At 46.0% G+C, this 26,433-nt stretch overlaps 1 protein-coding gene across 4 annotated transcripts; it reads left to right on the top strand.

Annotated features, from left to right (window-relative positions):
- Positions 1 to 158: 158 nt before the first annotated feature.
- On the top strand, positions 159 to 26,123 carry KAT14 (lysine acetyltransferase 14). 4 transcript variants are annotated; one of them, XM_044928008.1, is made up of 11 exons: positions 159 to 417; positions 2,474 to 2,592; positions 4,904 to 5,025; positions 9,418 to 9,599; positions 11,254 to 11,673; positions 11,786 to 12,354; positions 19,390 to 19,526; positions 20,387 to 20,562; positions 22,798 to 22,988; positions 24,984 to 25,195; positions 25,294 to 26,123. In XM_044928008.1, the coding sequence occupies exons 1-10, from the start codon at positions 159 to 161 to the stop codon at positions 25,155 to 25,157; spliced, it is 2,349 nt and encodes a 782-aa protein (XP_044783943.1). In that variant the 3' UTR covers positions 25,158 to 25,195; positions 25,294 to 26,123. The 4 variants fall into 4 exon arrangements, with proteins under 4 accessions (XP_044783943.1, XP_006077299.1, XP_006077297.1 ...); XM_006077237.3 differs by having other exon boundaries at positions 11,257 to 11,673; positions 24,984 to 26,123; XM_006077235.3 differs by having other exon boundaries at positions 24,984 to 26,123.
- Positions 26,124 to 26,433: the final 310 nt, after the last annotated feature.

The raw sequence follows: 26,433 nt of genomic DNA, 5'->3' as shown, positions 1-26,433 counted from the left end.
GTGAAATCTTTTGTACTCACTGTCCTTTTAAACTTGATCAGAAAAAGGACAATGGCTCATATATTCTAAATAATGTCTTTAGAGCCCCTTGTGTGTGCGTAGAGGTGTCCAAGTATTGGGGTTGTTCCTGAGAACCCTGACCCTGTGAGCCGGGAGGGATGGAGGGTAGCATCCACCTGAGCGGTTTGATTAGTCGGCACGACGATGAAGCCACGAGAACATCAACCTCGGAGGGACTGGAGGAGGGGGAGGTGGAGGGGGAGACCCTGTTGATCGTGGAGTCGGAGGACCAGGCATCTGTGGACTTGTCTCACGACCATAGCGGGGACTCCCTCAACAGTGATGAAGGGGATGTGTCGTGGATGGAGGAGCAGCTGTCCTACTTCTGCGACAAGTGCCAGAAGTGGATCCCAGCCAGTAAGGAGCTTCTCTTTCCTTTGCTCTGTCAGTTCCTGTGGGAAGATGTGTTTTCCTAACCTGTGAAAGAAAGAGGAATGTGAAGTAGATCTAAATAAAAAGATAACTCTTTCATTTATTACTAGTTTAGTTGCTTAACTGCAGACTTATATAAAACATAGACACATTTGTCCTAATAAATATGACTGCCAACCTCTGTCACTTTGTTAAATTAACGTTCTTGATTGCCACCCAATAAAAATTAGAAATTCTGTGTGACTTAAAGAATCAGCTGCATTTTTCTATCAGGGTCACATTATTGTGGATTTGCAACCAAATTCTAGGCCCAGCATAGAGCTGAAGTTCAGACTTATAACTCAGGTAATATTTAACTTACATGGAAAACAGCTGCGATAGTTTGCTGATATAAGGAATTAGCAGATTAGAAATGTGTTGCGCCTGTTTCTGGTGTTTTCTTCTTGCTGGCTTCCTTGATCTGCTGGTAGATCTGCTAGTAGATACACACACACCCCAAGAGGTCCTTTGCCAGGCATCAGGGCAGTAACCGAAGCAGGGCTTTTCCATTAGATGGAGACTAGTAAAGACACATGTATTGGAGGAGTACTCTGTGTACTGGAACCTGTAACCAAGTCAGAGAAATTTAGATATGTGTGTGTATGTGTATTTTTTGTTGTGAACTGGGTCATTTTCTGGTATGTGGAGATGTTTTTAAGATGGATTCAGCTATTCAGATTCCTAATTACTATTTAATAAAGTAACACCATTTTCACAGAAAGCAAACCTAAAATTTACTACCTATAAGCTAGTTTTGAGGGCTTCCCAGGTGGCTCAGGAGTAAAGAATCCACCTGCCACTGCAGGAGACATGGGTTTAATCCCTAGGTCAAGTAGATCCCCTGGAGTAGGAAATGGCAGCCCATTCTAGTTATCTTGCCTGGAAAATACCACGGAAAGAGGAGCCTGATGGGGCTATAGTCCGTGAGGTCACAAAGAGTTGGACATGACTGAGAACATACAAGTGCGCGTGTGCACAGGCACGCACATGTGCACAAGCTAGTTTTTGCTCTTGAGCTGTCTCTGCTTGTAGATCCAGGGTTCTGGATGGCTGGGTGGCTCTCTCCTGTCCTCACTGTAAACCGCCCTTCCTGCTGGGCACCTGCAACTGCTCCAGCCTCTCCTTCATGACTTCCTCTCCCCACAGATAATCCCTGCAGAGCTCTGTAGCCAGGGTGACCTTTTCATTCTCCACTAGCAGGTCTTTCTTCTCCCTGGGACTTTGCACATGTAAATTTCCTTTGTGGAACATGTGTCTTTGCAGCTTCTATCCTCCCTACACCCCCAGCACCTTTTTACACCTGCCAATTCTAAGCATCCTTCAGGCCCCAGTGCCCGCACTTTTTCCAGCTCTCCTGTCTTCCTAGTTTAGGTTGGCATCTCTTTTATGTGCCCTCACGTTGCCCTACTGAGCCCATCACATTCCACTCCAGGGGTCTTCATGTCTCCCAGAGCTTCAGCATCTCCTGGGGAACTTCAGAAAATGCCCTACATCTAGAGGTTGATTACCTGTGTGTGGGACAAGCCCAGGGATATTAAAACAAACAGCTTCTTGGGTGGTTCTGATACACAGGATGGAGAGCAGCTGTGGTGCTGTTACCTGCTTGCCCCGCTGTGCCCCTCGCAGCAGCTATAAGCCTCTGAGGGCGCTCAGCACATCTGCCCTGGGCATCCTGTTCCCAGTTCCTAGCCAAATGGCACAGTGGGAGCTCAGATATTTCTTAAAGGCTATGTAAGGAGACCTCTTGTAGGAGTCAGGAATGTTAACAGTTCGAACAGCCAGTGAGGATAACCCTACCTGTCTTCTCAATGTCTTCTGAAAGTCAGGGAACCATGGATCTATCTTACTGGGCATGCGCTTGATGTTAGAAGAATAACCTTCCGACTTGGGTTGGCTGAAAGAAAAATGGAAGACAGCCTGGGAAACTTGGAAAATGGTTGGTAAACTGATTAAACCTTTGGTTACTTTGTTCTAGTGATGTATCTTTTTGTTTTCCTCCTAGGTCAGCTGAGGGAACAGCTCAGTTACCTTAAGGGCGATAATTTTTTTAGGTTTACCTGTTCTGATTGCTCAGAAGATGGCAAGGAGCAGTATGAGAGGCTGAAGCTGACATGGCAGCAAGTGAGTAAAAGCTCTTCCTCTAGAGTTCGTGAGGTTGGTCTGCCCCAGATTTATTGGAGTAAGTGTCTAGAGAATGAGGAACTTACATATGAGCTTTTGAGTTGTTTTGAGGGTCACTTTTTCACAATGAAAATCATACTGAATATGTGGAGAAAAGAGTTCTTAGTAAAATTACTCACTGCCAACTTAGCATACTGGGTTTGAGATTCTTGAAAATCTCACCCACACAGTTTCATTTATACATAATACCAAATTTCTGATTTTAATCAAAGAGGTTCACATTCTTCTGGCAGCTGTTTTTAGAAAAATAAAACCATTCTAAAAAATGTGAAGATGGTGAATCACTACACTACACCTGATAACAATACAATACTGAAAGCAACTGTGCTTCAATTTAAAAAAAAGTGAAGTTGGCCAACCTAACCCTGCCCAACTATTGCCTGAATAGTATCTTATAACTGATCTCCAGGTTGTGTTAATTTTGGGGGGTTTGTTTTTATATTAATATGTTTATAGCAAGGCACCAATGGTATATGCAGCCTTTTAAGTTCTAAAAATAATGAATTAAACATCACTTACTTGTGGCTTAGCTGGTAAAGAATCCGCCTGCAATGCGGGAGACCTGGGTTCGATCCCTGGGTTGGGAAGATCCCCTGGAAGAGGGAAAGGCTACCCACTCCAGTATTCTGGCCTGGAGAATTCCATGGACTTTATAATCCATGGGGTCGCAAAGAGTTGGACATGACTGAGTGACTTTCACTTTCATTTTCACTCGGTTTTTATGTTTATTCTTTCAGCAAATACCGAGTGCATACCATGCACCAGGCACTGTTCTAGCCTGGCGAGTAGAGTCTAGTTGAAACTAGCTAATTCTCATCCAGCTCTTTCTTTTCTATGGTGAATGAGACATCCAAGACAGCCCCAGGCAGCTGACTTTCTGGACATTTGTTTTAGATAATAAGCAGGCAAATACATAGGTTAATTATCCCTAGCACTTTTTGCTATGAGGGGAAATAAACAGGATAATGAGAAGGTGATTTTGTTATACCCTCTAAGTCACTTATGGTGTCCTTATAGATTGTAGTTGTGTTTGCAGCCTGGGACTGTCATCTTAATTATTGTTGCTTTTATTAGGACATCTAATGAAATCTGTCAATGGTGATTTTAGGGAGCATTTTTTGACTTGCCTGAAAATATGTGAGTAGAAAATGAAGCTTGTACTGAGGATGTTTACAGTCTAATGAATATTTTAACTGGGATTGTTTTTTTTTTCCAAAGCATACATAGAATACTTTGTCTTGGCAAGATCAGATTAATATTACCATTATTTTGATGTGTGCACACATAGGCAGATTTGGAATTATGGAAGGACTCTCTTTTTAGATTCTCTGTCCCCTTTTCAGTTTCATTGACCCAAAATTAATCATTATTTTTATAAGGATGAAAACATGGTTTTGAATAGCATGTATAGCTTCTTGTCCATTTATGACTACAAAACTTTCTTTAGATGAGAAGAGAAATGTCTGAAAGCACCGTCACCGAAAATGTTAAAAAAGATGATTTCTTGATGGTGGATTTAAAATGATTTTTACTTCCTTTTTTGTTCTTTTCTCTTCTATACAGTGTGTTATTTATATTTCAAGAAAGTACTTCCCCATTTGGGGCTGTGAATGCATTACCTGTGAAATACATGGTTGGGCCAGATGCAGTGGAGCGGGGGTGTCATGCTCTCTGAGGATAAACAGGGCATCTAGGCCCGTCAGGTCTCTGTCCCTCGTCCATGCCAGTTTCATCTTGGGAGAAGTTGGCCATGGCTGAGAAAGGCTAAACCCAGAGTAGATGGTACCTCACATTGTCTTCAGTGCTGAAATTCTGATAGTCTCTTGTTTCTGCCTCTGAAGGGCTTAGAAAGTGTATGTGCAGGGGTGATGCTCAGAATATTTAGTAAAGGTCAGCACTGTCTGTCAGCAACACCAGATGGAGCAGCCCCTGGGGCGTCCTGATGCCTGTGGTTAACACAGCATTTAGTGCTACCTTTGAGTGATGGAGGGGGCGGGCATGGGGGTGCTTAGGACAGTCCTTACTCTTCACCAGCTCAGCCACACAGCAGCCTGGCGTTGGTGACATGTGAGGAGCAAGTGCACGTGATTACAAGGCTAAGTGATGCTCATCTGTGGAAAGCAAACAGGAAGTAGAATTCTGTACTGAAGATTCTCCAGGGTGTTATCCTTCCCCTCCCCTGACGCCCACTCAAACAGCAAACGTTCCTCCTGTTGGTGCTTTTCCCCCAACCTGTGCACTTGTGTTCCAGGTGGTCGTGCTGGCGATGTACAACTTGTCCCTGGAAGGCAGCGGGAGGCAGGGCTATTTCCGGTGGAAGGAAGACATCTGCGCCTTTATTGAGAAACACTGGACTTTTCTCCTAGGAAATAGGTAATGTGACTTCTAAAAGTCTTATCCTTGAATGAAGATGTAAAGAGCAAAATACATGCGACTTAAGACAGTCTAACGCAAGCCTTTAGAGCTTTAGCGTATACACTTGCGGCAGTTCCTAAAAATTTTTTAATCCAGAAGGTGATTTCACTTTAAGTTAACAATCTCAGCAGAGGTGGGTATAATTACCAGCATAGATATAAGTGTAGGTTTCCATACTTCTTACCCTACATCCGGGGGAAACTGCTGGTTTCTCCTGAGCAGGAAGATGTTTGAACAGATTCTTAGACTGTTGAAAAACAGAGTTTGATTAAATGAAGCTGCATAATAGCTGGGTAGGTGACTAATTTGAGGACAGAGGACTATTATGTCCTTTTAGAATCAGTGCCTTATAGGAGGTCAGAAGAAGAGAAATAATGGCAGTTATTGACTGGACTCATTGAAGTTGCTCTTCATTAGTTACTAGTGTTTGTCTTTATTAGCTCTGGAAGGTAGAAACCGTTGTGTACTTTTTGGCATTCATAACACTTTGCCAGGTCTAGGCAGATTTACATGCATGTGGTTTATTCATTTGTTACTCTTTTTTAAAAAAATTTACTTATTTATTTATTATTTTTGGCTATGCTGGGTCTTTGTTGCTGCATAGGCTCTCTCTAGTTGCAGTGACCAGGGGCTATTCTCTAGTTTCAATGAGTGGGCTTCTCATTGAGGTGGCTTCTCTTGCTGCAAAGCACAGGTTCTAGGGCACACAGGCTTCACTAGTTGTGGTTCCTGGGTTCTAGAGCATAGGCTCAGTAATCCTGAGCTTAGTTGCTTTGTCACGGGGGACCTTCTTGGACCAGAGATCGAACCTGTACCTCCTGCATTGGCAGGTGGATTCCTCATCACTGAGCCATCAGGGAAGCTCCATATTGCTATTTTTAAAATGGATAAGTGACAAGGACCTACTGCTGTATAGCACAGGAAACTCTGCTCAATATTCTATAACAACCTAGTTGGGAAAAGAATTTGAAAAAGAATAGATACATATATGCATAACTGAATCACTTTATACCTGAAATTAATACAACATTGTTAATCAACTGTACTCAAATATAAAAAGTTAAAAAAATAGATACAGACACTTTGGAGATCTGACTTAATATGAAGTATATTGCATTCCCTGGAAGATGGTACCTGTATTCTAAGCAATATGTTTTGGGTGCTCAGTTGCTCAGTCGTGTCTGACTCTTTGTGACCTGATGCACTGTAGCCTGCCAGGCTCCTCTGTCCATGGAATTTTCCAGGGGAGAATATTGGAATGGGTTGCCATTTCCTACTCCACATTTGTTACTCTTTTTCATCATGATGCTTTGAGTTTGCCCCTCCTTTGTGACCCACTCCTTGGGTCATCAGATGTAGGGATGCCGGGCCACAGACATCCAGACCAGACGTTGAAGCTGAAGGTACATGTGCATCGAGCAAGATTTTCATTGCTGTCAGGGATTTAGCAAGTTGGCAGTTGCATTGGCGGATTGTTTGAGACTGTGATTGTTAGTTGCCTTCTGAAGTTCTGGGTGAGATGCACGAATCCTGCAGATTTGGGGCAATATGGACACGATCAAGGTGGGCACAGGGAGTTTGTGCCTGTCCTCGCCCATGTCCTCAGATGCCAAGAAGTCACAGCTGTGCCGGAGTTGCTGTGGGATCGGGGAGGGGTGACCATCTGCAAGCTGCCATGAGGAGAAATAGATTCAGTGCCTTTTTACAAAAGGAGCTATTTTTGTTCTGGAGATATTTAGTGGTTCTAAGAAAAGAACTGACAGTTTAACTGGTTCTTTTTCTTAAGGAAAGGAAATCTGTTGTCTTAGTTTAATTATATAGGTCTATTTATGGAACTTAATACACCCCATTTGTAAGGGGCAGGGAAGGGAAAAAACTGATAAAATTAGATCTTGGCAGGTTTTCATGATCAGTGCTGTTCTACTTGGTGGATTGTTCTCTAGAAGAAGCTGGACCATAAATTACAGTCCATTTGGTCAATTTTAGCTCTGAGTACAGTAGTGTCTAATGACCTCACATCCTTCAGCCCAGTGACAGACAGCCACACACGCCTTCCAGGAGCAGCTTGGCACAGTGTGGGGTCTGGATGGACACACAGGACCATGCCCTCCAATCATATCTGTGCTCTGATCTCCCGCTACTGCTTCTGATCACAGAAGTGCTGACACAGGGGTAGGCAGCCTTTGTCATTGCACCTCCCCCAACTGTTGCAGGCCCCGCCCCTCTGGCTGGATTGACTTTAAAGGAACTTAAGGGCTGGCACCTTCTTCCCCACCTTCACTTTCCTCTTTGTCCCTCTTTTGGAGCCAGACATTGAAGACTGAAGATGTTCGAAAGCAACCATCTATACAGGGGCGATTAGTCTCCATGCATGCCCAGGGGAAGGCACAGGCTTAGACGTGAGCCAAGAGGACCTTGAGTTTTCAGTCCAGCTGATTTCTGGCACAGAGACAGCTTGCAGCCATCATGTCCAGTGAACCCTGGGGAAAGAAGAAAGACTGACGTCCAAATGTCCGATGTTTGTTTTCAACAGACAAACCCTAAGGAATACAGAGAACCAGAAAGTATGACCCATTTGAAGGGAAAAAATAAACTCGAAACTATCCCTGAAGAAGGATTTAATGGTGGAGTTACTAGTCAAAGACTTTAGAACAGCTTAGAGATGCCCAGAGAACTAAAGGAAGAGGTGGGAAACATCAGGCAGCAAGGTATGAATGAAACAGAAATACCATCAAAGAGATGGAAGTCCTAAGTAAATAAAAAAGAAGTTCTGGAGCTGAGAAGTACAATAACTGAAATGGGAAATTCACTAGAGGGATTTGAAGCCAAATAGGACAATGGGAAGAAAAGTGAACAGAGCTCCAGAGACCTCTGGAGTAGGTTCCCCCGGTCAGACCTCTGGGTGGGGGTCTGGAAGTTTCAAAACCAGGTGAGATGGTGGCAGAAGAGAAGTATTCTGGGGCCAGAGGCTGGGGGTCACTCTCCCATCTCAGTGCTTAGGCCTTTTACAGTCTTTTTGTTTTTTTGTGGGGTTCTTTTGGTTTGTCTGTATTTGTCTAGTATATCTCTGTTCTTAAGAATACCTTTCTCCTTTGCCTTTTCAGCAGTATTTTGCATTGTTAGACTGGCCTTTGTAATTAAAGACGATCCTTCAGGATTTCTGGTCACTGGTTTATGTTTTTGAGGTGGAAATAGAACACTTTCCTTATATAATAGACCAATTTTTTACAGGAACCTGAGTACTTGACATTTATGTGTGCTATGCATGCTCAGTCGTGTCTAATTCTATGTGATCCCACGGACTGTAGCCCACCAGGATTTCCCAGCAAGAATGCTGGAGTGGATTGCCATTTCCTACTCCCGGGGGTCTTCCTGACCCAGGGATCCAACCTGTGTCTGCTGCATTGGCAGGCAGATTCTTTACTGCTGTACCACCTGGGAAGCCCCAGTTGACATTTTACATATTTAAAATTTTTGGTGTATACACTCTAGTGTAGTTATTTTTAAATGCTTGTTGTGTTTTGGTTGGGGAGTGGGGGATTTGGTTAGAGTTGATTATTCCCCCGAGGCTCGACTCTGTGTTTGTGGGACATACCATATAGTTTTATTCCTCGTCTGCTACGTGAAGGCAGGTAGCAGAATGAGGGATGCCTCCGACTCCGTGTGTAAAATGAACTACTTACCAGGGCTAAGGACTCTCCTGCTTGCTTTCCTGAGACTTGGTTTAACTGATACATAAAAGCTGCTGCTGCTGCTAAGTCGCTTCAGTCGTGTCCGACTCTGCGACCCCATAGACAACAGCCCACTAGGCTCCTCTGTCCCTGGGATTCTCCAGGCAAGAATGGAGTGGGTTGCCATTTCCTTTTCTCCATACATAAAAGCAGCTCAAGTTAAGTAAAATTAGCCTGTTGTTGTCTAGTCGCTAAGTTGTGTCAGACTCCATGGGCTATAGCCCACCAGGATTTCCCAGGCAAGAATGCTGGAGTGGGTTGCCATTCCCTGCTCTAGGGGATCTTCCCAACTGAAACTCTATAATCATGTGGATTCTGATAAGAAGTGTTTTATGAGCTCTGTTTTATGGCATTATTCCATTTAATCCCCTTAGCAGCCTTGCCAGTTTTATTATCCTGATTTTAAAGATGAAGAACCTGAGGCAGCTGTTAATAGAAGGGGTGGTGGAGACGGGATTTGAAGCCATGCAGAACCCTGTGCCTCTCCCTTACCTGAGGAGCTCTGTTCCTTCAAAGACGCAGGTTCCGTAGCCCATCCCAGACCTGGAGGCAGAGACTGCACCATCTAGGTAAGGAGAGAGTTGTAAAGCCAATAATTTTTAAATCCTCGGACTCTCAGGAAGAAGACTTCCACCTGGTGGAGCACGGTCGCTGGCTGCCTCAGCGTGGGGAGCCCCATGTATTTCCGCTCGGGAGCTCAGGAGTTCGGAGAACCAGGATGGTGGAAGCTCGTCCACAACAGGCCCCCAACCCTGAAACCCGAGGGAGAGAAGCTGTCCGCCTCCGCTCTGAAAGTGAAAGGTACCATCATGAGCCCAGAAATGCCAGTGTAGACGACCTATTTTTACCAGGCAGGCACTGTGGCCTCCCTGGAGCTGCTCTGCTCCACAGTTTTCTTCTAACACAGGTTTTTATTCTGTAAATAAATAGTGTACAAAAATATTTTGTAACTTCCTAATCAAGGAATTAAACAGAGGAGCCTGGTGCACTACAGTCCATGGAGTCACAAAAGAGACGTGACTTAGCAACTTTATAAATTTCCTTGGGTATCTAAAAAGGTTGTCTATTTTCAGTAAGTTTTTTTATGTTTTTAACCTTTTTAGTATGGAAAATGTTAAATATACAGATGTGAAGAGAGTCATGTAGTGAATCCCTTCACACTTTTGTCTTCACTTTAGCTGTTAACCCTGGAGATCTCCTTTAATCTCATTTATCTGGGCCCCTGGGTGCTTCTTCCCAGCCTTGGGAAACCCATCCACACCCTTGGGTTATTCAGAAGCAACTTCCAGGTATCAGCAGTTCCTTCTTAAATATTTCATTATTAGCCATAAGGGTTTTTTCCTGTAACCTCACCTTAATGGCATTTTCTCACTTATAAAAAACTAATAGTAGCTCCTTACTGTCACATATTGATCTGATTTTTTTAATCTAAAATTGTTTTGATAATAAACTTCTAACTTTTTAACAATGTAGCTGGGAATAAATCACATAGTATTGAAGCTATAAAGTCTGAAAGTCCCTCTCCACCTCCTGCAGCTTAACTTCAGCGGGGCCACTGTTGTCTCTTGTGAGTGCTTTTAGAAGTCTTCTTTGTATATTTAAGCGTTTTCTTAAAAAAAAACAAAACAAAACTGGTTCATACTATATTACCTCTTCTCCAATTTTTCCACACTTACCAAGTATATCTTGGCCATCTTTCCATAGCAATACATGTAGGTCTATCCTGTTTCTTTTATTTCATTGCATTTCACTGAGTAGCTGCATGACAACTAAACCATTACCCTGTTGATGCACATTTTGGTTATTTCTATCATTTTTGTTATTTAAACAATACTGTAATTATATACATTTGCCAAAATTTTGTGATAAATTCCTGGAAATAGGTTATTGTATCAAAGGGCATATGTTTATTCAAAATTTTAGTCATATTACCAAATTACCCTCCAAAAAGATGTGATAAACTTTATGCTCTACCAAAAAGACATGAAAATACCCTTTTCCCCCTGTGCTCTCTGAGCATTATCAAACTTTTAGTGTTAGTCACTCAGTCGTGTCCAGCTCTTTGTGACCCCATGGACTGTAGCCCTCCAGGCTCCTCTGTCCATGGAATTCTCCAGGCAAGAATACTGGAGTGAGTTGCCATTCCCTTCTCCAGGGGATCTTCCCAATGCAGGCACTGAAGCCAGGCCTCTTGCATTGCAGGTTCTTTATCATCCCTAAGCCATCCCAGTTTCTAAACTTTTAACCTTTACCAGTTCCAGTAAGTGAAAGTCCATGTGGAAAGTGTTTGTATTTACATTATAATTCCTTTTTCCTGGTTAAGAGAAATCTTAATCTTAGTTCAGGGCATTCATTGAACATTTCTCTTTCTATGGTAGTAGATTCACAATAAGTTAGTAAAAGTAGCTAACGCTGAATCGGTATTTAAAAATTTAGATCTTTTGTTCTTCACCAGCAGCCTCCAAACCAACTTTAGATCCCATCATCACTGTTGAGGGACTTAGAAAACGAGCGAGTCGGAATCCTGTGGAATCTGCCATGGAACTGAAAGAGAAAAGATCACGGACTCAGGAAGCCAAGGATATCAGGAGAGCCCAGAAGGAGGCGGCTGGCTTTGCTGACCGGAGCAGCTCTTCCACACCTGTCAAATTCATCAGCCGAGGCCGCAGGCCCGACGTGATTCTCGAGAAAGGAGAAGTCATTGACTTTTCGTCCCTGAGCTCCTCGGACCGCACTCCGCTCACGAGCCCATCGCCCTCACCATCCCTGGACTTCTCTGCCCCAGGGACCCCGGCCTCTCACTCAGCCACGCCCAGCCTGCTTTCGGAAGCTGACCTCATTCCAGATGTGATGCCGCCACAGGCCTTGTTTCATGGTGAGCCGTTGTTCTGGGGCCTCAGGGCCTGTGTGGCCCTTGGGGCGGTGAGTGTGCTTTCCCTGGGGAGCGGTGGGGCCACATTTCCTCACTTGCTTTTTGTTCGTCACAGATGACGACGAGATGGAAGGAGACGGTGTCATAGACCCTGGGATGGAGTACGTCCCGCCCCCTGCCGGTACGGCTGCCTCAGGGACAGGGCTCGGGGGCAGAAAGAAGGTCAGGGCCCCCGAGCAGATCAAGCAGGAGGTGGAGAGTGAGGAGGAGAAGCCCGACAGGATGGACATTGACAGTGAGGACACAGACTCCAACACGTCCTTGCAGATGAGGGCTCGAGAGAAGAGGAAACCTGTGCTGGAGAAGGACCGGAAGCCCAAGGGGCCCAAGTTCACCCCCGTGAGCATCTACGAGGAGAAGCTGCTCCTCAGGCGGCTGGAGGCCTGTCCTGGGGCCGTGGCCATGACCCCCGAGGCCCGGCGGCTGAAGCGGAAGCTGATCGTCCGGCAGGCAAAGAGAGACCGGGGGCTGCCGCTCTTTGACCTGGACCAGGTCGTGAATGCTGCGCTCCTGTTAGTGGATGGAATTTACGGGGCCAAAGATGGAGGAGTTTCCAGGCTTCCAGCTGGACAGGCCACGTACAGGACGACCTGTCAGGACTTTAGAATCCTTGACCGGTACCAGGTGGGTGTTGTCTCACTCTCCAACTCCTGGGACTGCGGCTCCCTGGTGCGTTCGAGAGAGTGGAAGAACAGTGAGGGGAGAAGTGCAAAGACGACTGGGCTGTGTTTATTTTAATTGTCCAACGTGAACATTCCTGAATACATCTGAGTTTGGGTTTCTGTTTTCCTTTTGGGTATTCTAGACAGAACCTAGACATTCTCTTCATATCTCTTAGTCTCCGAGGGTGGCTACTCATGTTCTGGGTTGTAGCTTTGATTGGCAGGTTTGTTGAGGATGTACAGTGTGCCAGTGTACCGGACACTGAGCTGAGCAGGAGTGAAGGTGTGGTTTCATCTGTGTAGTTAGGAGACGCCCTGCAGGAAGAGCAGCAGGTCAGCATGGTGTCCGCCTGGCCGGAGGACACTGGTGTGTGAGCGCTCCAGGGACAGGTGATTCCACCACAAGTGCCAGAACTCCACCTTCCCATGGCAGGAGCCAGCCAATCTCTCTCTCCGTGTCTTGCTGGCATTGCTGCTAACCATTCCTTAACTAATTTTGCTATTCTGATGGCTATAAAATGAAGTCTTGTTTTTTTTGTTTGCTTTTTGGATGTATTTCTTTGATTACAGGTGAAGTTAGAACATTCTCCTGTGTCCTGGTTGTTTGTGCATTGCTTGTCTGGACTGTCTTCTTCTGTGGTGGTCTGGTCTTTTACCTGTCTTCTCTGGACACTGGTGGGGTGTGGACTTTGCTGCTGGTATTCTGGTTACCCAGCACTGCACTGCATGTGGGGCTGCTCTTCCCGGTGCTGGGCCTTTGCCTATGGGCCTTTCTATTTGAAATGCTCTTTCTTGAGTTCTGGAATTTCCTGGCATCTATTTCTGTCTGTTGGGAGCACTCCTGTTATTTGGCTGTTGGACCCTCTTGACCAGAGGTGTGCAAGCCTTTTCTCTGAGGGGTCAGAGAGTAAGTAGCTGTAACTTCGCTACCCAGCTCTGCTGTGTGGTGTGAGGGCAGCATACACGACTGATGAAAGGCGTCACTGTGCACCAGAAACAGGATGTACGAAAGCAGGCTGGATTCGGTCTCCGGTCTTCTGTAGTTTCCAAAGACCTTCACTCCAGCTGGATCCCTGTAATTCTTTTCCCTGTATTACTCCTTCCTGGGAAGCCGTAACCTGCCTGCTTGCATCTTAGGAACCTTGTGAGGAGAGCCAGGGGCTGACCATGCAGTTGTTAAACTTCCCTTGAGTCTCCCTGTTTTCTGGACAGAACTTCTACCCTTGGCTGCATCAGAATCTCTCATTGGAGCCTCCAGAGAATCTGGTCTTCCCTGAAGGGAGAGGTTGTTTCTGTATGTGGATGGCAGAAGTGTCATTGGAGCTTTAATACCTCTTGACCCAAGAGACCCCTCAGTCTGTGGCCCCCTGCCCGCCCTCAGCTTCACTTGGACCTGATGTCCTTGCTGACCTGAGGCACTGGTTCTGGCCTGTCCTCACAGCCACCTTAGGTTTGGGCTCTCCTGGTCTTAGTCACTTGCCACTTATTCATATGCTTTTGTTGCTGTCATCTGGTCACCTGTTCTTTGTTCCTTTTAATCACTATACTTAACTGTTAAAATTATGAAAGGCATCTTACCCATACAAGAACACATACAGGTATAGTTTAGAGGTTAATAAGATCAGTAAGAAACAGGGCATTAAAACCACCTTAATTCTGCAGCCTGCCCACTCCCCCAGCGGAAGCGACTCTTTGACTTTTAGTGTTAACCGTTCCCTCTGCCTTTTTAAACTCTTTATCCATAAACAGTGTGGGAAGCATGGATGGAGCATGCTGCTATTAGATGAAGGCTTCCAGAAGAAGACAGGCTTAATGTGTTTTGCAGGTCACTGATGTAGACTGAATTGTGTCCCCAAACGTGTGTATTTTCCTGACTCCTGGTGCCTGTGCATGTGACCTCACGTGGAAATAGGGCCTTTGCAGATACAAGTAGTTAAGCTGAGGTTGCATGGGGCAAAGTGGGCCCTTAGCCCAGCATGACTGGTGTCCTCCCAAGAACAGGAGAGACACACAGGAGAGACGCCCTGTGACGGCCCAGGCAGTGGTTCGAGCGGTGTGTCTGCAGAGCTGAGGAGCACAGGCCTTGAGGCCACACCAAAAGCCGAGAGAAGGGCCTGGCATAGGTTGTCCCTTGGAGCCTTAGAGAGCACAGCCCTGCTGAGGGGTCTTACTGCTCCGCACACAGCTTTTCAGTTCAGTTCAGTTGCTCAGTCGTGTCCGACTCTTTGTGACCCCATGAACCGCAGCACGCCAGGCCTCCCTGTCCATCACCAATTCCCAGAATCCACCCAAACCCATGTCCGTTAAGTCGGTGATGCCATCCAACCATCTCATCCACTGTCGTCCCCTTCTCCTCCTACCTTCAATCTTTCCCAGCATCAGGGACTTTTCAAATGAGTCAGCTCTTCACATCAGGTGGCCAAAGTATTGGAGTTTCAGCTTCAACATCAGTCCTACCAACGAACACCTTTCTTTGGTGTTCATTGGTAGGACTGATCTTCTTTAGGATGGACTGGTTGGATCTCCTTGCTGTCCAAAGGACTCTCAAGAGTCTTCTCCAACACCACAGTTCAAAAGCATCAATTCTTCAGCGCTCAGCTTTCTTTATTGTCCAACTCTCACATCCATACATGACTACTGCAAAAACCATAGCCTTGACTAGGTGGACCTTTGTTGGCAAAGGAATGTCTCTGCTTTTTAATATGCTGTCTAGGTTGGTCATACCTTCCTTCTAAGGAGCAAGTGTCTTAATTTCACGGCTGCAATCACCATCTGCAGTGATTTTGGATCCCAGAAAAATAAAGTCAGCCACTTTTTCCATATCTATTTGCCATGAAGTGATGGGACTGGATGCTACGATCTTAGTTTTCTGAATGTTGAGCTTTAAGTCAACTTTTTCACTTTCCTCTTTGCCTTTCATCAAGAGGCTCTTTAGTTCTTCTTCACTTTCTGCCATAAGGGTGGTGTCATCTTCATATCTGAGGTTATTGATATTTCTCCCAGCAATCTTGATTCCAGCTTGTGCTTTTACCTGCACCTTAGTTCTCTGCCTGCCTTATTCCTAGTGCCAGACAAAACTGGTGCTGCGAGTTGCATCGTAAGAGGATTCTGCAGTACAGGTTGGGCTGGTTCTCACTTCACCCAAAGCCAGCTCCAGATTCTGGCTTGAAATCTCTTAATTTTAATCTATCTGCTTCCCAGTTACTGTGGTTTCTGCCGATCTTTTTGTTCTTGTGTATTTGTCTTTTATTTATTTTTAAAGTCTATATCTATAGTTGTGGTGGGGTTTTGGGAAGAAGTAAAATTAAATGTTTGTGTTTCATCCCCCATCTTAACCTGGAATGTTAGTATCACTTTAATACAGTTACATAGGGGAGCAGCCGTAAATGCGTTTGTTCAATCCACTTGCCTTCTCGTCCTCTGATCAGTATATTAGTAGCTGTAACTGTCCCTGTGATATTTTAGCCATTACTTATGACTTGAAATGATGTGACTTTTTTTATAGTTCAGTATTTAGTGTTTTGCAATTTTTGTTAACCTTTCCTCTTTAACCCAAGAGTTATTTAGTGCTAAATAACTCTTAGTTTTCAGATACATGAGAATTTTTATACTATCTTTTAGTAATTGATTTAATTTCTAATCAGATTATTTTGTAGTCAGAGAAAATAGTCTATGTGACGTTGATGCTTTTCTATAGAGAAAATTGTTCCATTTTTATTCTTTTTATAGGTCTTAACTTAAGACATGTATTTCTTTTTCTGTATTATTTTTTAAATATTACCATGTGATCCTCGTCCTACAAACAAAAAACTACCTCTGCTCTCCTTTTCCTTTTTTCCATTGTGTTGCTTATTTAGTCAACAATAAACTTAAACTTTTCATTCACTTCCCATCATTTCTTCCAGGTTAATTACTTGCTGAAGCACTTTTTGTAACAGTTCTTAAAATGTGGTCTTTTTGAAGTTCAGAACATCCTCACTCTCACATTTCAATGATAGTATAGCTGGATATAAAATTGTCATTTTTTCCCCTGTTGACATTTAGCATCACCACTTCATCATCACCTCACTATCAGCTTGTTCCTGGAGCTGTGTTGTCATTCTTAATACTTGCTTGTTTACAGGTGGTCTTCTTCTTTTATTCTCCTGTGCCCTGGAAGCTTTCACAGTTTTCTCTTTGTTTTTGATATTTATTTGTATTCACACACTTTAAGTGCTTTTGCTTTCATTTATCTTGCCTGGCACCTCTGCCCTTTTGTTACAGGTAACCAATAGACTTCTTAGCATTTGTCCTCCTCGTTCTGTGAGCTCCTTGGATCTGTGGTTTTGGTTTGGTGTCTGATTAATTTGGGGAAATCCTCAGCTGTTACCATTTCAGGTATTTCTTCTGTCCCATGTGCTCCTCCTGCTATTCCCATTTTGCATATATTACACTTTTAGTAGTTACACCACAGTTTTCAGATATTCTTTTCCTTTCTGGGGGTGGGGGGTGGGGCTTTTTTTTTCCTCTCGGCTTTTCAGTTTTGGCATTGGGTCTCAGCAGTTGGCTTAAAGTATTCAGAAAACCATGTTGAAAACAGATGTGCTGTCATCCACGCTCTGTTGTTCCATTTACAGAGCACAGGCTGTGTAGACGGAGCATAAATCAGACGGTGAGTGAGCACTGGCTTCACCTTAACACCACCAGCTGCATTAGCCCCTCCTCATAAGAGAGTCAGCCTAAGAGAAAAAAAAAAGTCAGCCTGTCCTTTGAAGCTTTGAAGCCTGAAGCTAGGCACTGACTTCTCCTCTCTAGTTATTAAAGTCCCGGATGGCAGCTTCTTCCAGTGGATGACTGTTCCATCTACACTGACAAACTGTGGTTTAGTGCAGCCACCTTCTGTCACTCTCTCACCTAAGTCTTCTGTATGACCTGCCACAGCTTCTGCATCAGCACTTGCACTTCTCTCATGGAAACAGATGTCTTCTTGCCTTAAACCTTTACAAGCCTCAAACTTTTCTTCTGCAGCTTCCTCACCTCTCAGCCTTCATGGAATTGAAGGGAGTTAGGGCCTGGCTCTGGATTAGACAGTGACTTAAGACAGAGGAGGTCCCTGACACCAGGAGCAGGGAGATGACAGTACTGAACCGGCAGGGACTTTTCCTCCAAGTGAGTGCCATGGGGAGCAGGGGCGGGAGGTGGACTGCACCTTTTGTGGAGGTGATGCTCGAACCATGTCCTGATCCGCAGGAGGAGCCCGTCCAGGAAGGTTTAGGGCAGGAAGGCCCCGAGGCAGGATTTCATTTGGCATGTGGGGTGGGAATGTCTTAATGGCGGAGGACCTGGCCGATGGGGTCGTGGATCCTGCAGGGCATGGGACAGGAGTCTGTGTCGTATTCTGAATGCACAGCTGGAAGCCATGTAGGAGTTTCAGACCAGGAAGGTAACTTTTATTACTTTTTAAAAGTAGGCTCTGGCCTTGTGTGGAGATGGATGGGGTGGCGTGAGTGTGGCAGGGAGGAGCCCGGTAGGGGGCAGGGGTAGTTCATGGACCAGGCAGAAGCTAAGGATGGTTAACCTGGTGTGGAAGCCAGGGAGACAGATAGGGTGAGGACTGTGCATATCCGGGGGTCTCACAGACCTCACCTCCACATGCTGACTTGATGCTGTTCACAGGCTCAGTGGCTGGTGTTATCTGTTCTCAAGTTGCATACCACCCCAAAACTTAGTAGCTTAAAACAATAACTAATTCTGAGTCTGTGGGTTGACTGGGTTCAGCTGGGTATTTTTCTACTTCATGAGCTGAAGGAAGGGGCACCCTGTGGCTCCACTTAGCTGGAGCTTGGTCTGCTAGAGCCTGTTTACATGTGGCCACCAGCCCTTCAGTGTCCCACCTGGGTACCACAGCAGCTGGACTCGAGGAGGAAGCCACCAGCTCCCTTATGGCCTGGGCTCAGAGGTCCCAGAATGTTATTACTTCTGCCATGTTCTGACCGGTCAGGCCTACCTCAGGCCTGCCAGGTTCCAGAGGAGGGGACATTGACTTCGCCTTTTGATACAGGAGATGGGTGTGCCTTCAGGCTCAGGAGGAAACGGGCTGTACTTGGAAACTGTGTACCCCAAGTTTGAATTTCACTTGAAAACTCAAAGTCCTGGCAGAATTTCAGAGTTGATTGGCCTCTGAAAGTTTTGGTGTCCAGTTTGGGAAAGTAATCAGAGCAAAATTATTAAGAAAGGAATTCATGCTCTTCTTCCAACAAAGTTATTTTCTAGCCCAAGAGCAAGCTGATTCTACAAAAACAACTCAGATTTCTAAACTTAATCCAACCCCTGGCAAACCGCTTTGTAAATGTACTTTTTAATCTTCCATCTGAGCTGTTTGCTACGAAACATAATTGTCCGTGTTCTGTTACGACATGACTGAGGGCCCTTGAGCAGCCCTATGTGGAGAGCAGGCGTCTGCAGGCCTGTGGGGAGCAGGGACCATGGCCCCCTGGACCCTCTGGTCAGTCCTCTCCACTCACACTGTGTTGTAGGGATAATAATCTACGTCAGTCCTACTTTTGTGAGATTTACTCAGTAGAGACATATTGTAGTAAATCCATATACACATGCAGCAGTGATTTCTGCCATGGTAACAGAGACCCTTCATGAGACAGGAGCTGTGTATGTCTGTGTGCGTGTGTGTGTGACCCACCTGATGCTTGGGCTGACTGATATTTGATGAACGGATTCAAGGTGCCTTATAGACAACATGAAACTTGGAGAAGCTATAACATAACTTAAAACTTTTTAATTATTTTGCCTTTAAACTATTAAACTGCAATTAGGTTTTCATATCTAGTTTTATACAAAGGTACCTATGAAGTTTTTATGAACCTTAAATTTTCCAGCTAAGTCCTGCAGAAAGACCTACTTTCTGCCACATAAAAATGTCCTAAGTACTACTCATCTGTAGAAATGAAACCAGCCCTTTGAGTAATTTTATTTTTGTATAACTGGCCTGTCTTTCTCACAGACTGCCTTGCCATCCAGGAAAGGATTCCGGCACCAGAGCACCAAGTTTCTGTACCGTTTGGTGGGATCGGAAGATATGGCTGTGGACCAGAGCATTGTCAGCCCGTACACGTCTCGGATCCTGAAACCCTACATCAGGTACACAGAGGAGAGCTGTGACACTGGGTGTGGCACGAGCAGTGGTGCTTGGGTTCTGAGCCAGCCCCAGCCTCCCCACATCTGTGAACTGGTGTTGGCAAGGACCAGGCCTCTGCTCTGTGTCTAGTCTCGTCCTGAAACAATATACAGCATGTTTCAACTGTATATTATTATAGAAAGGTTGGTCCCTTTGAAATAAATATACAAGGCAACTCTGAGATTTCATTCTGATTATCATACTCATTGTTTTATTTTAAATTTTAAATTTACATAGTTAGTTGTCTGCAAAAGGAAACAAGGGGACAGTGGGGCCTGTCCGTGGACTGATGATGAATATCCCATGTAGGCAGCACCTGGACAGTGAGCTGGCCAGAGTTCCTACCCCCACCCGCACTGGGCTGCACATGACTGACAGTTATCTCTGCCACCCCAGTCATGTGTCCTCCTGGCCCAGCCCCCCACGCTCCCCCCGGGCAGACCCATGGGTCAGCATAAAAGCCTGCTCCTTGCCCCTGGGTTTCCGGCTGTCCGGGCGGAGTTGGGCCTTCCTCCCCGGGCTCTGTCCTGGGTCAGAGGGTGGAATTAGAAAGCCGTTTCTGTTTCCGCAGTCCATTCATTAAGGCTCACCAGCACTAGTGGACTTCCTGGCAGGTTCCAATAGGTCTTGTCTAACAAATGTTAGTAGAGATAATTTTAAGTGTCATACCAGAAGAATACTGTAGCTCTTAAGTCAGCTGACATATAAAGTAGTGCGAATTAATTTAAAATTTTCAGCAGATCAAGGGGCATTGTGAATCAAATGGCTGGGAGTAATGGGTATTTTCCTTGTCTTCTGTGTGTTTCTTTTCTGGATTGTGGAGGCGTGATTATGAAACAAAGCCACCCAAACTGCAGCTGCTCTCCCAGATCCGCTCCCACCTGCACAGGGGGGACCCTCACTGGACGCCGGAGCCAGACGCCCCTCTTGATTACTGCTATGTCCGGCCAAATCACATCCCAACCATAAACTCCATGTGTCAGGAGTTCTTCTGGCCCGGTATGTTCTCCCTATCCAAGTTCAGCAGATCCACCTTCCGTATCGTTCACTTCAGCAGTTTTTAAAACTAGTGTGTGTGTCATGTGACCCCAAAACCTTTACTCATATGGTTTCATTCAGTTTGTCTGCTCATATAGACAGTTTAAAATATGAACATCTCTTTCTCTCCTAAAATCAGGAAGAAGTGAGCAGTTCAGTTCAGTTGCTCAGTCGTGTCCGACTCTTTGCAACCCCATGAACTGCAGCATGCCAGGCCTCCCTGTCCATCACCAACTCCCAGAGTCCACCCAAACCCATGTCCATCGAGTTGGTGATGCCATCCAACCATCTCATCCTCTGTCGTCCCCTTCTCCTGCCTTCAATCTTTCCCAGCATCAGGGTCTTTTCAAATGAGTCAGCTCTTTGCATCAGGTGGCCAGAGTATTGGAGTTTCAGCTTCAACATCAGTCCTTCCAATGAACACCCAGGATTGATCTCCTTTGGGATAGACTGGTTGGATCTCCTTGCAGTCCAAGGGACTCTCAAGAGTCTTCTCCAATACCACAGTTCAAAAGCATCAATTCTTCGGCACTCAGCTTTGTTTATAGTCCAACTCTCACATCCATACATGACCACTGGAAAAACCATAGCCTTGACTAGACGGACCTTTGTTGGCAAAGTAATGTCTCTGCTTTTTAATATGCTGTCTAGGTTGGTCATACCTTCCTTCCAAGGAGTAAGCGTCTTAATTTCACAGCTGCACTCACCATCTGCAGTGATTTTGGATCCCAGAAAAATAAAGTCAGCCACTGTTTGCACATCTATTTGCCATGAAGTGATGGGACCGGATGCTACGATCTTAGTTTTCTGAATGTTGAGCTTTAAGTCAACTTTTTCACTTTCCTCTTTGCCTTTCATCAAGAGGCTCTTTAGTTCTTCTTCACTTTCTGCCATAAGGGTAGTGTCATCTTCATATCTGAGGTTATTGATATTTCTCCCAGCAATCTTGATTCTAGCTTGTGCTAACTCCAGCCCAGCGTTTCTCATGATGTACTCTGCATATAAATTAAATAAGCAGGGTGACAATATACAGCCTTGACGTACTCCTTTTCCTATTTGGAACCAGCCTGTTGTTCCATGTCCAGTTCTAACTGTTGCTTCCTGACCTGCATACAGATTTCTCAGGAGGCAGGTCAGGTGGTCTGGTATTTCCATCTCTTTAAGAATTTTCCACAGTATATTGTGATCCACACAGAAGTTAAAGCAATAAACGGTGCCGTTTGTTCCTCTTCCCTGTTTGTCTCTGGTTTCAGAAGAAACGGTTCACCCTGTTATCTCCCGCATGTATCGAGATCCCAGGTTATATCCATCAGCACCACAGGCTAGTGGCTTGGATGTGTCTGGACACTTTTGATGTTTGCTTAATAATCCTGTGTGCTTTGTTTACTTAACTAGTCCTTGGTGTTAGTACAGCCAAAAAGTTGTTTTTAAAAAGCCAAAAACCCCAATCACAGACTTTGAAAATAATAGACCCAGTGCGATATGTCATTTTATCAGCCTTACCACATTATATATAGTCTCTGAAGTCATGAATTAAAGGAACACTGTCTCATTGCTAAATGTATGTTCTTTGTGGCTCTGCTTTGAAATGTAAAGGAAACAATATGTCTTCTAGGGGCTGGATAAGATTTTGTCAGGATGTCAGTGCATGTAGTGGGGGGTGGGAGAAAGGAACGTTCTGGGAGTGTCTGTTTCTTCCTGCCCCTATGCGAGGTGGCTTCCAAACAATAAGCATGGAATTATGTGATATTTAACTCCTTTATTGTAAAAAGTGACATTTTTGTCAAAGAGCTTGTCAGTGGTCTGTGTATGAGGTAAAGAACACGACAATTTGGGTGGTCTCAGATCTTCCCTTCAGGTCTGGGTATCTCTCATCTCACCTGAGGCAGATTCCCGAGGCAGGGCGTTGGGGTACGTGCCAGCTGGCACACATGGCCCAGAGGCCAAGCTCAAAGCCAGGTGTGTCCACTTCCAGCCTGTGTGCTCTCTCCTATCCACCCTGTCCCGCTTCTCTTCTTTAACATATGTACACAGACCAGATGATGCTAATTTTGGTATTTATGTGTGGCATCTGCAGTGGTGTCTCTGTCTGTAGTCTGGGTGTTTTTAGCAGGCAGGTGCAGCTGAAGCACAGACTGAACAGCCTGCCGCTCACTCATCCCAGAGCCTGGGCTGACTGATCGCTTCTCTCCGTAGGCGTCGACCTGTCCGAGTGCCTGCAGTACCCTGACTTCAGCGTCGTTGTCCTCTATAAGAAAGTCATCATCGCCTTCGGCTTCATGGTCCCCGACGTGAAGTACAACGAAGCTTATATTTCGTTTCTGTTTGTCCATCCTGACTGGAGGAGAGCGGGGATAGCAACTTTCATGATTTATCATCTGATTCAGGTATGTTGTCTCTGCTCACTGTCTGCCCACCTGCCCTGAAGGGCTTGGAGTGCGGACGGGGCCAGAGCCAGGCAACACCAGGTAAAGGGGAGCCAGCTCTGTTGTCCACAAGGTTATTTACACCTAGACAGAAGCCTCACCCTCAAAGAGGTCACTCCTCAGACCCAAGTTTCAAAGAAATCAGTTTGTGGACATGTGTAATAAATAAAATGAGGTGAGTACAGAGGTAAGAGCCTGCAACACTCAGACCGTCTTTTTTTTTTAGTTAATTTTTATTTGGCTGCACCAGGTCTTACTGGCAGCACGTGGGATCTTTGATCTTCATTGCAGAAGTCAAACTTTCAGTTGCAGCACATGGGAATCAAATTCTGGTCATTCCCTGACCAGGAATTGAACCCAGGCACCCTGCATTGGTTGCGTGGAGTCTTAGCCACTGGACCACCTGGGAAGTCCCGGACCCTCCAACTTGTAACTGCTTCTGGTCTTGGAGTCACCACCAAGGTGACTCTGAGAAGTGGGGGTGAACATGTGATTTTTAGTTCTTAGGTATTTTTAAACATTTTAACAAAACCATTTATCAGGGATTTCCCTGGTGAACTAGTGATTAAGACTGCACTCCCAATGCAGGGGGTGCGGGTTCTGTCCCTGGTGGGGGAACTAAATCACGCATGCCACCCAGCATGACCAAAACCAAAAAAACCTCATGCTATCAGCAGTAGGTATATTCTGTTATTGCCGCTTGTTTTTAGTTTTACTGTCACTGTGTAAGCTGCTGTGAACCTTCTAAGTAATCCATCCTTTGATGTATCTGTATCACCTTTGAGGAAGATAGACCATATATTTATATACAAACACCAGAAACACAGGCAAGGTTTTTTTTTACCCCAGAATTCATCTAGTGACTTACTTAGAAGCCATTTGGTATGGAGCATTGTGTGTCATGTGGGCAAGGTTCTTTTTAAATAGGAGATGGTGATTGAATGTTTTTTTCCCATTTTTTAATGAAACTTGCTCAATAATTATCACATGTTGGTGTCTGTCCACCTTTGATGAGGCCTCTTAGTATAGGAAGCCTTAAGGACCCTGGGGTTGTAAAACCTCCAGGACTCATGAAGTCCACAATCTCAGCACCTCCTCACTAAAGAGCCAATTCTGAGTTTATGTAACTTCCGGTGCTCTCTTCTGTGTGCCTAGTTAAAGAATCTGAGAACCTGCCTAGCTGCAGTAGACAGACACCCCTCTTTTCCCCCACTGGATAAGGCTGGTGCTACATGAAGAAACCTCAGTTCTGAGAAGTCTGGGAGTGCTGGGGGGGCGGGGAAGGGGGGGGGTTGGTCTTTGGGATTCAGAATGTCCCTAGGGGATACCCAGCTTGTATAATTAAACAGAAGTCTTGAGGTTTCATACCCGGTCACATAACTTGACATCTTTCCTAGTAGGTCCAGGGGGAAGCGTATATGATTGTCTTGCAGGATGACATCTAGTTTTTAAAAACAGAACCTCTGGTTTCATCCCTTGTTTCTTCAAGGTTGTCATAGTGTTTGGTATTATTACGCTGGATATACTTAAATGTAACTGAATTATAAAACAGTTGGCAGTGAAATATCCCCAGTGGCTCTTTGCTCCAGAGAGAAAAAACTGGAGGTTTTACAAACCAGGGTCCTTAAGGGTTTGTATACTAAGAGGCCTCATTAAGGGTGGACAGACACCAACATGTGGGAATTACTGAGCAAGTTTCATTAAAAACTGGGAAAAAACATTCAATCACCTTACCGTCTGCCTCCTTAGTCTGGAACGTTTCATCGAGGGTTTTGGCGGCGGCCAGCGGGCTTGGGTCCCCCCCACGGGCGCTGGCTGGTGGTGCCGTGCCCCAGCCTCAGGCCGGACTCTTCCAGCCTCCATACCTGACTGCCTGCACGTCAGGGACTCTCTCCACCCACTCCTTTTCCCCGAGGCCCTCTCGTTCTCACTGCGTGCTTCTCCACTCTCTTGCAGACCTGCATGGGCAAGGACGTGACCCTGCACGTTTCCGCCAGCAACCCTGCCATGCTGCTCTACCAGAAGTTCGGGTTCAAGACGGAAGAATACGTCTTAGACTTTTATGACAAGTATTACCCCCTGGAGAGCACGGAGTGTAAGCACGCGTTCTTTCTGCGTCTGCGACGCTGACGTGAGCGCGGCTCCTCACGGGGCGCACGCGCTTGGAGGAGAGGGCTGACGTGAGCGCGGCTCCTTACGAGGCGCATGCGCTTGGAGGAGAGGGCTGACGTGAGCGCGGCTCCTCACGGGGCGCACGCGCTTGGAGGAGAGGGCTGACGTGAGCGCGGCTCCTTACGAGGCGCATGCGCTTGGAGGAGAGGGCTGACGTGAGCGCAGCTCCTCACGGGGCGCACGCGCTTAGAGGAGAGGGCTAACAGGAGGCCCGGTGGCAGGTGCTCACCCATTGCGGGTTCTGAGCTCCGCGGAGCTGAGGGGCGGGGGCGACGCGTGTGTGGTGACCCCCTGGTCAGCAGAGTCACTGGACAGGCCTTCGCCCGCACCTTGGACTCCCAAGGTCAGCCAAGACTGCCAGGTGTGCCGGCCTTCAGCTGAGACCGCGTTGAGCCAGAAAGGCCTGAGCTGATGTTCCTGAGGAGAGACGTTCTGTCCCATTTAAAGTGAGCAGAGTGATTGTAGTCCAAGATCCCTGCTGTGTCCGCGAGGCCCTGCGCTGTCCTGATGACGACCACATGCTGACCCAGCCCGTCCCAACCGGGCTGTGCTGTCCTTGGAGGGGGGCATGCGCTGTCTTTGGTCACAGTGTCTGTGTGTGACGTCGCCTCACCTTTCTCCTGTGAGCATTTCCGGCTGGGGCCCTGGCCTGGGAGGCGAGAGCTGTTCTCCTGTCCTGTGAAGTGAGGTCAGTTTGGGGCTGGAGGAGCCGGGCAGCCTACCGTTTGACTGTGCCCCTGATGGAGTTGTGCGGTGGTGGAGGGGTCAGCCGTGGACAGACACACCTCGCGTCTGCCGGCCGAGGCTGTTGGCTGGCTTGTGGAGAGTGGAAGTAGACCATCAGTCAGGTGCTTTTGGATTTAGTAGAAATGCTTCCCACAGTATCAAATGTTCTCAAATAAAATATTTTCTTGTTAGAACCTATGACCAGTCTAACAAGTTCGCTTTCCAACTCTCTTAAGAGCAGTAGTTCTTATTTTGTGGGTGGTTGGCGGGGTGGGGTGGGGGTGGGACATGATTCCCTTTGAGAAGGCAAAAGAAAGCTCTGCACATGTAAGATTTCGCATCTGTGATCCTTGTACACCAGGACCTCTTTTCTGGAGTCTGTGCTTAGAGGGAGCTGGAATCTCTTCATTCAAGAGAAATGTGTGTGTCTCCCCCAAGGGAAAAGTCTGAGACTGTCCTGTCGCTTGTCTCTGATAACTGGGATGGGCTCCAGGGATCCCCAGGCTCC

Source organism: Bubalus bubalis, chromosome 14 (genome assembly GCF_019923935.1).
Source record: "Bubalus bubalis isolate 160015118507 breed Murrah chromosome 14, NDDB_SH_1, whole genome shotgun sequence".
Classification (NCBI taxonomy): Eukaryota; Metazoa; Chordata; class Mammalia; order Artiodactyla; family Bovidae; genus Bubalus; species Bubalus bubalis.
The sequence above is the reverse complement of the archived record's forward strand: the minus strand, read 5'-3'. Positions and strand labels throughout refer to the sequence as shown.

Excerpts from the sequence above, each read along its gene's own strand:
- KAT14 (XM_044928008.1), top strand. The coding sequence starts at position 159 with ATGGAGGGTAGCATCCACCTGAGCGGTTTGATTAGTCGGCACGACGAT. Across the intron at positions 2,593-4,903 it reads TGAAGCTGACATGGCAGCAA|GTGGTCGTGCTGGCGATGTA; the intron begins GTGAGTAAAAGC and ends CTTGTGTTCCAG. Across the intron at positions 22,989-24,983 it reads TGATTTATCATCTGATTCAG|ACCTGCATGGGCAAGGACGT; the intron begins GTATGTTGTCTC and ends ACTCTCTTGCAG.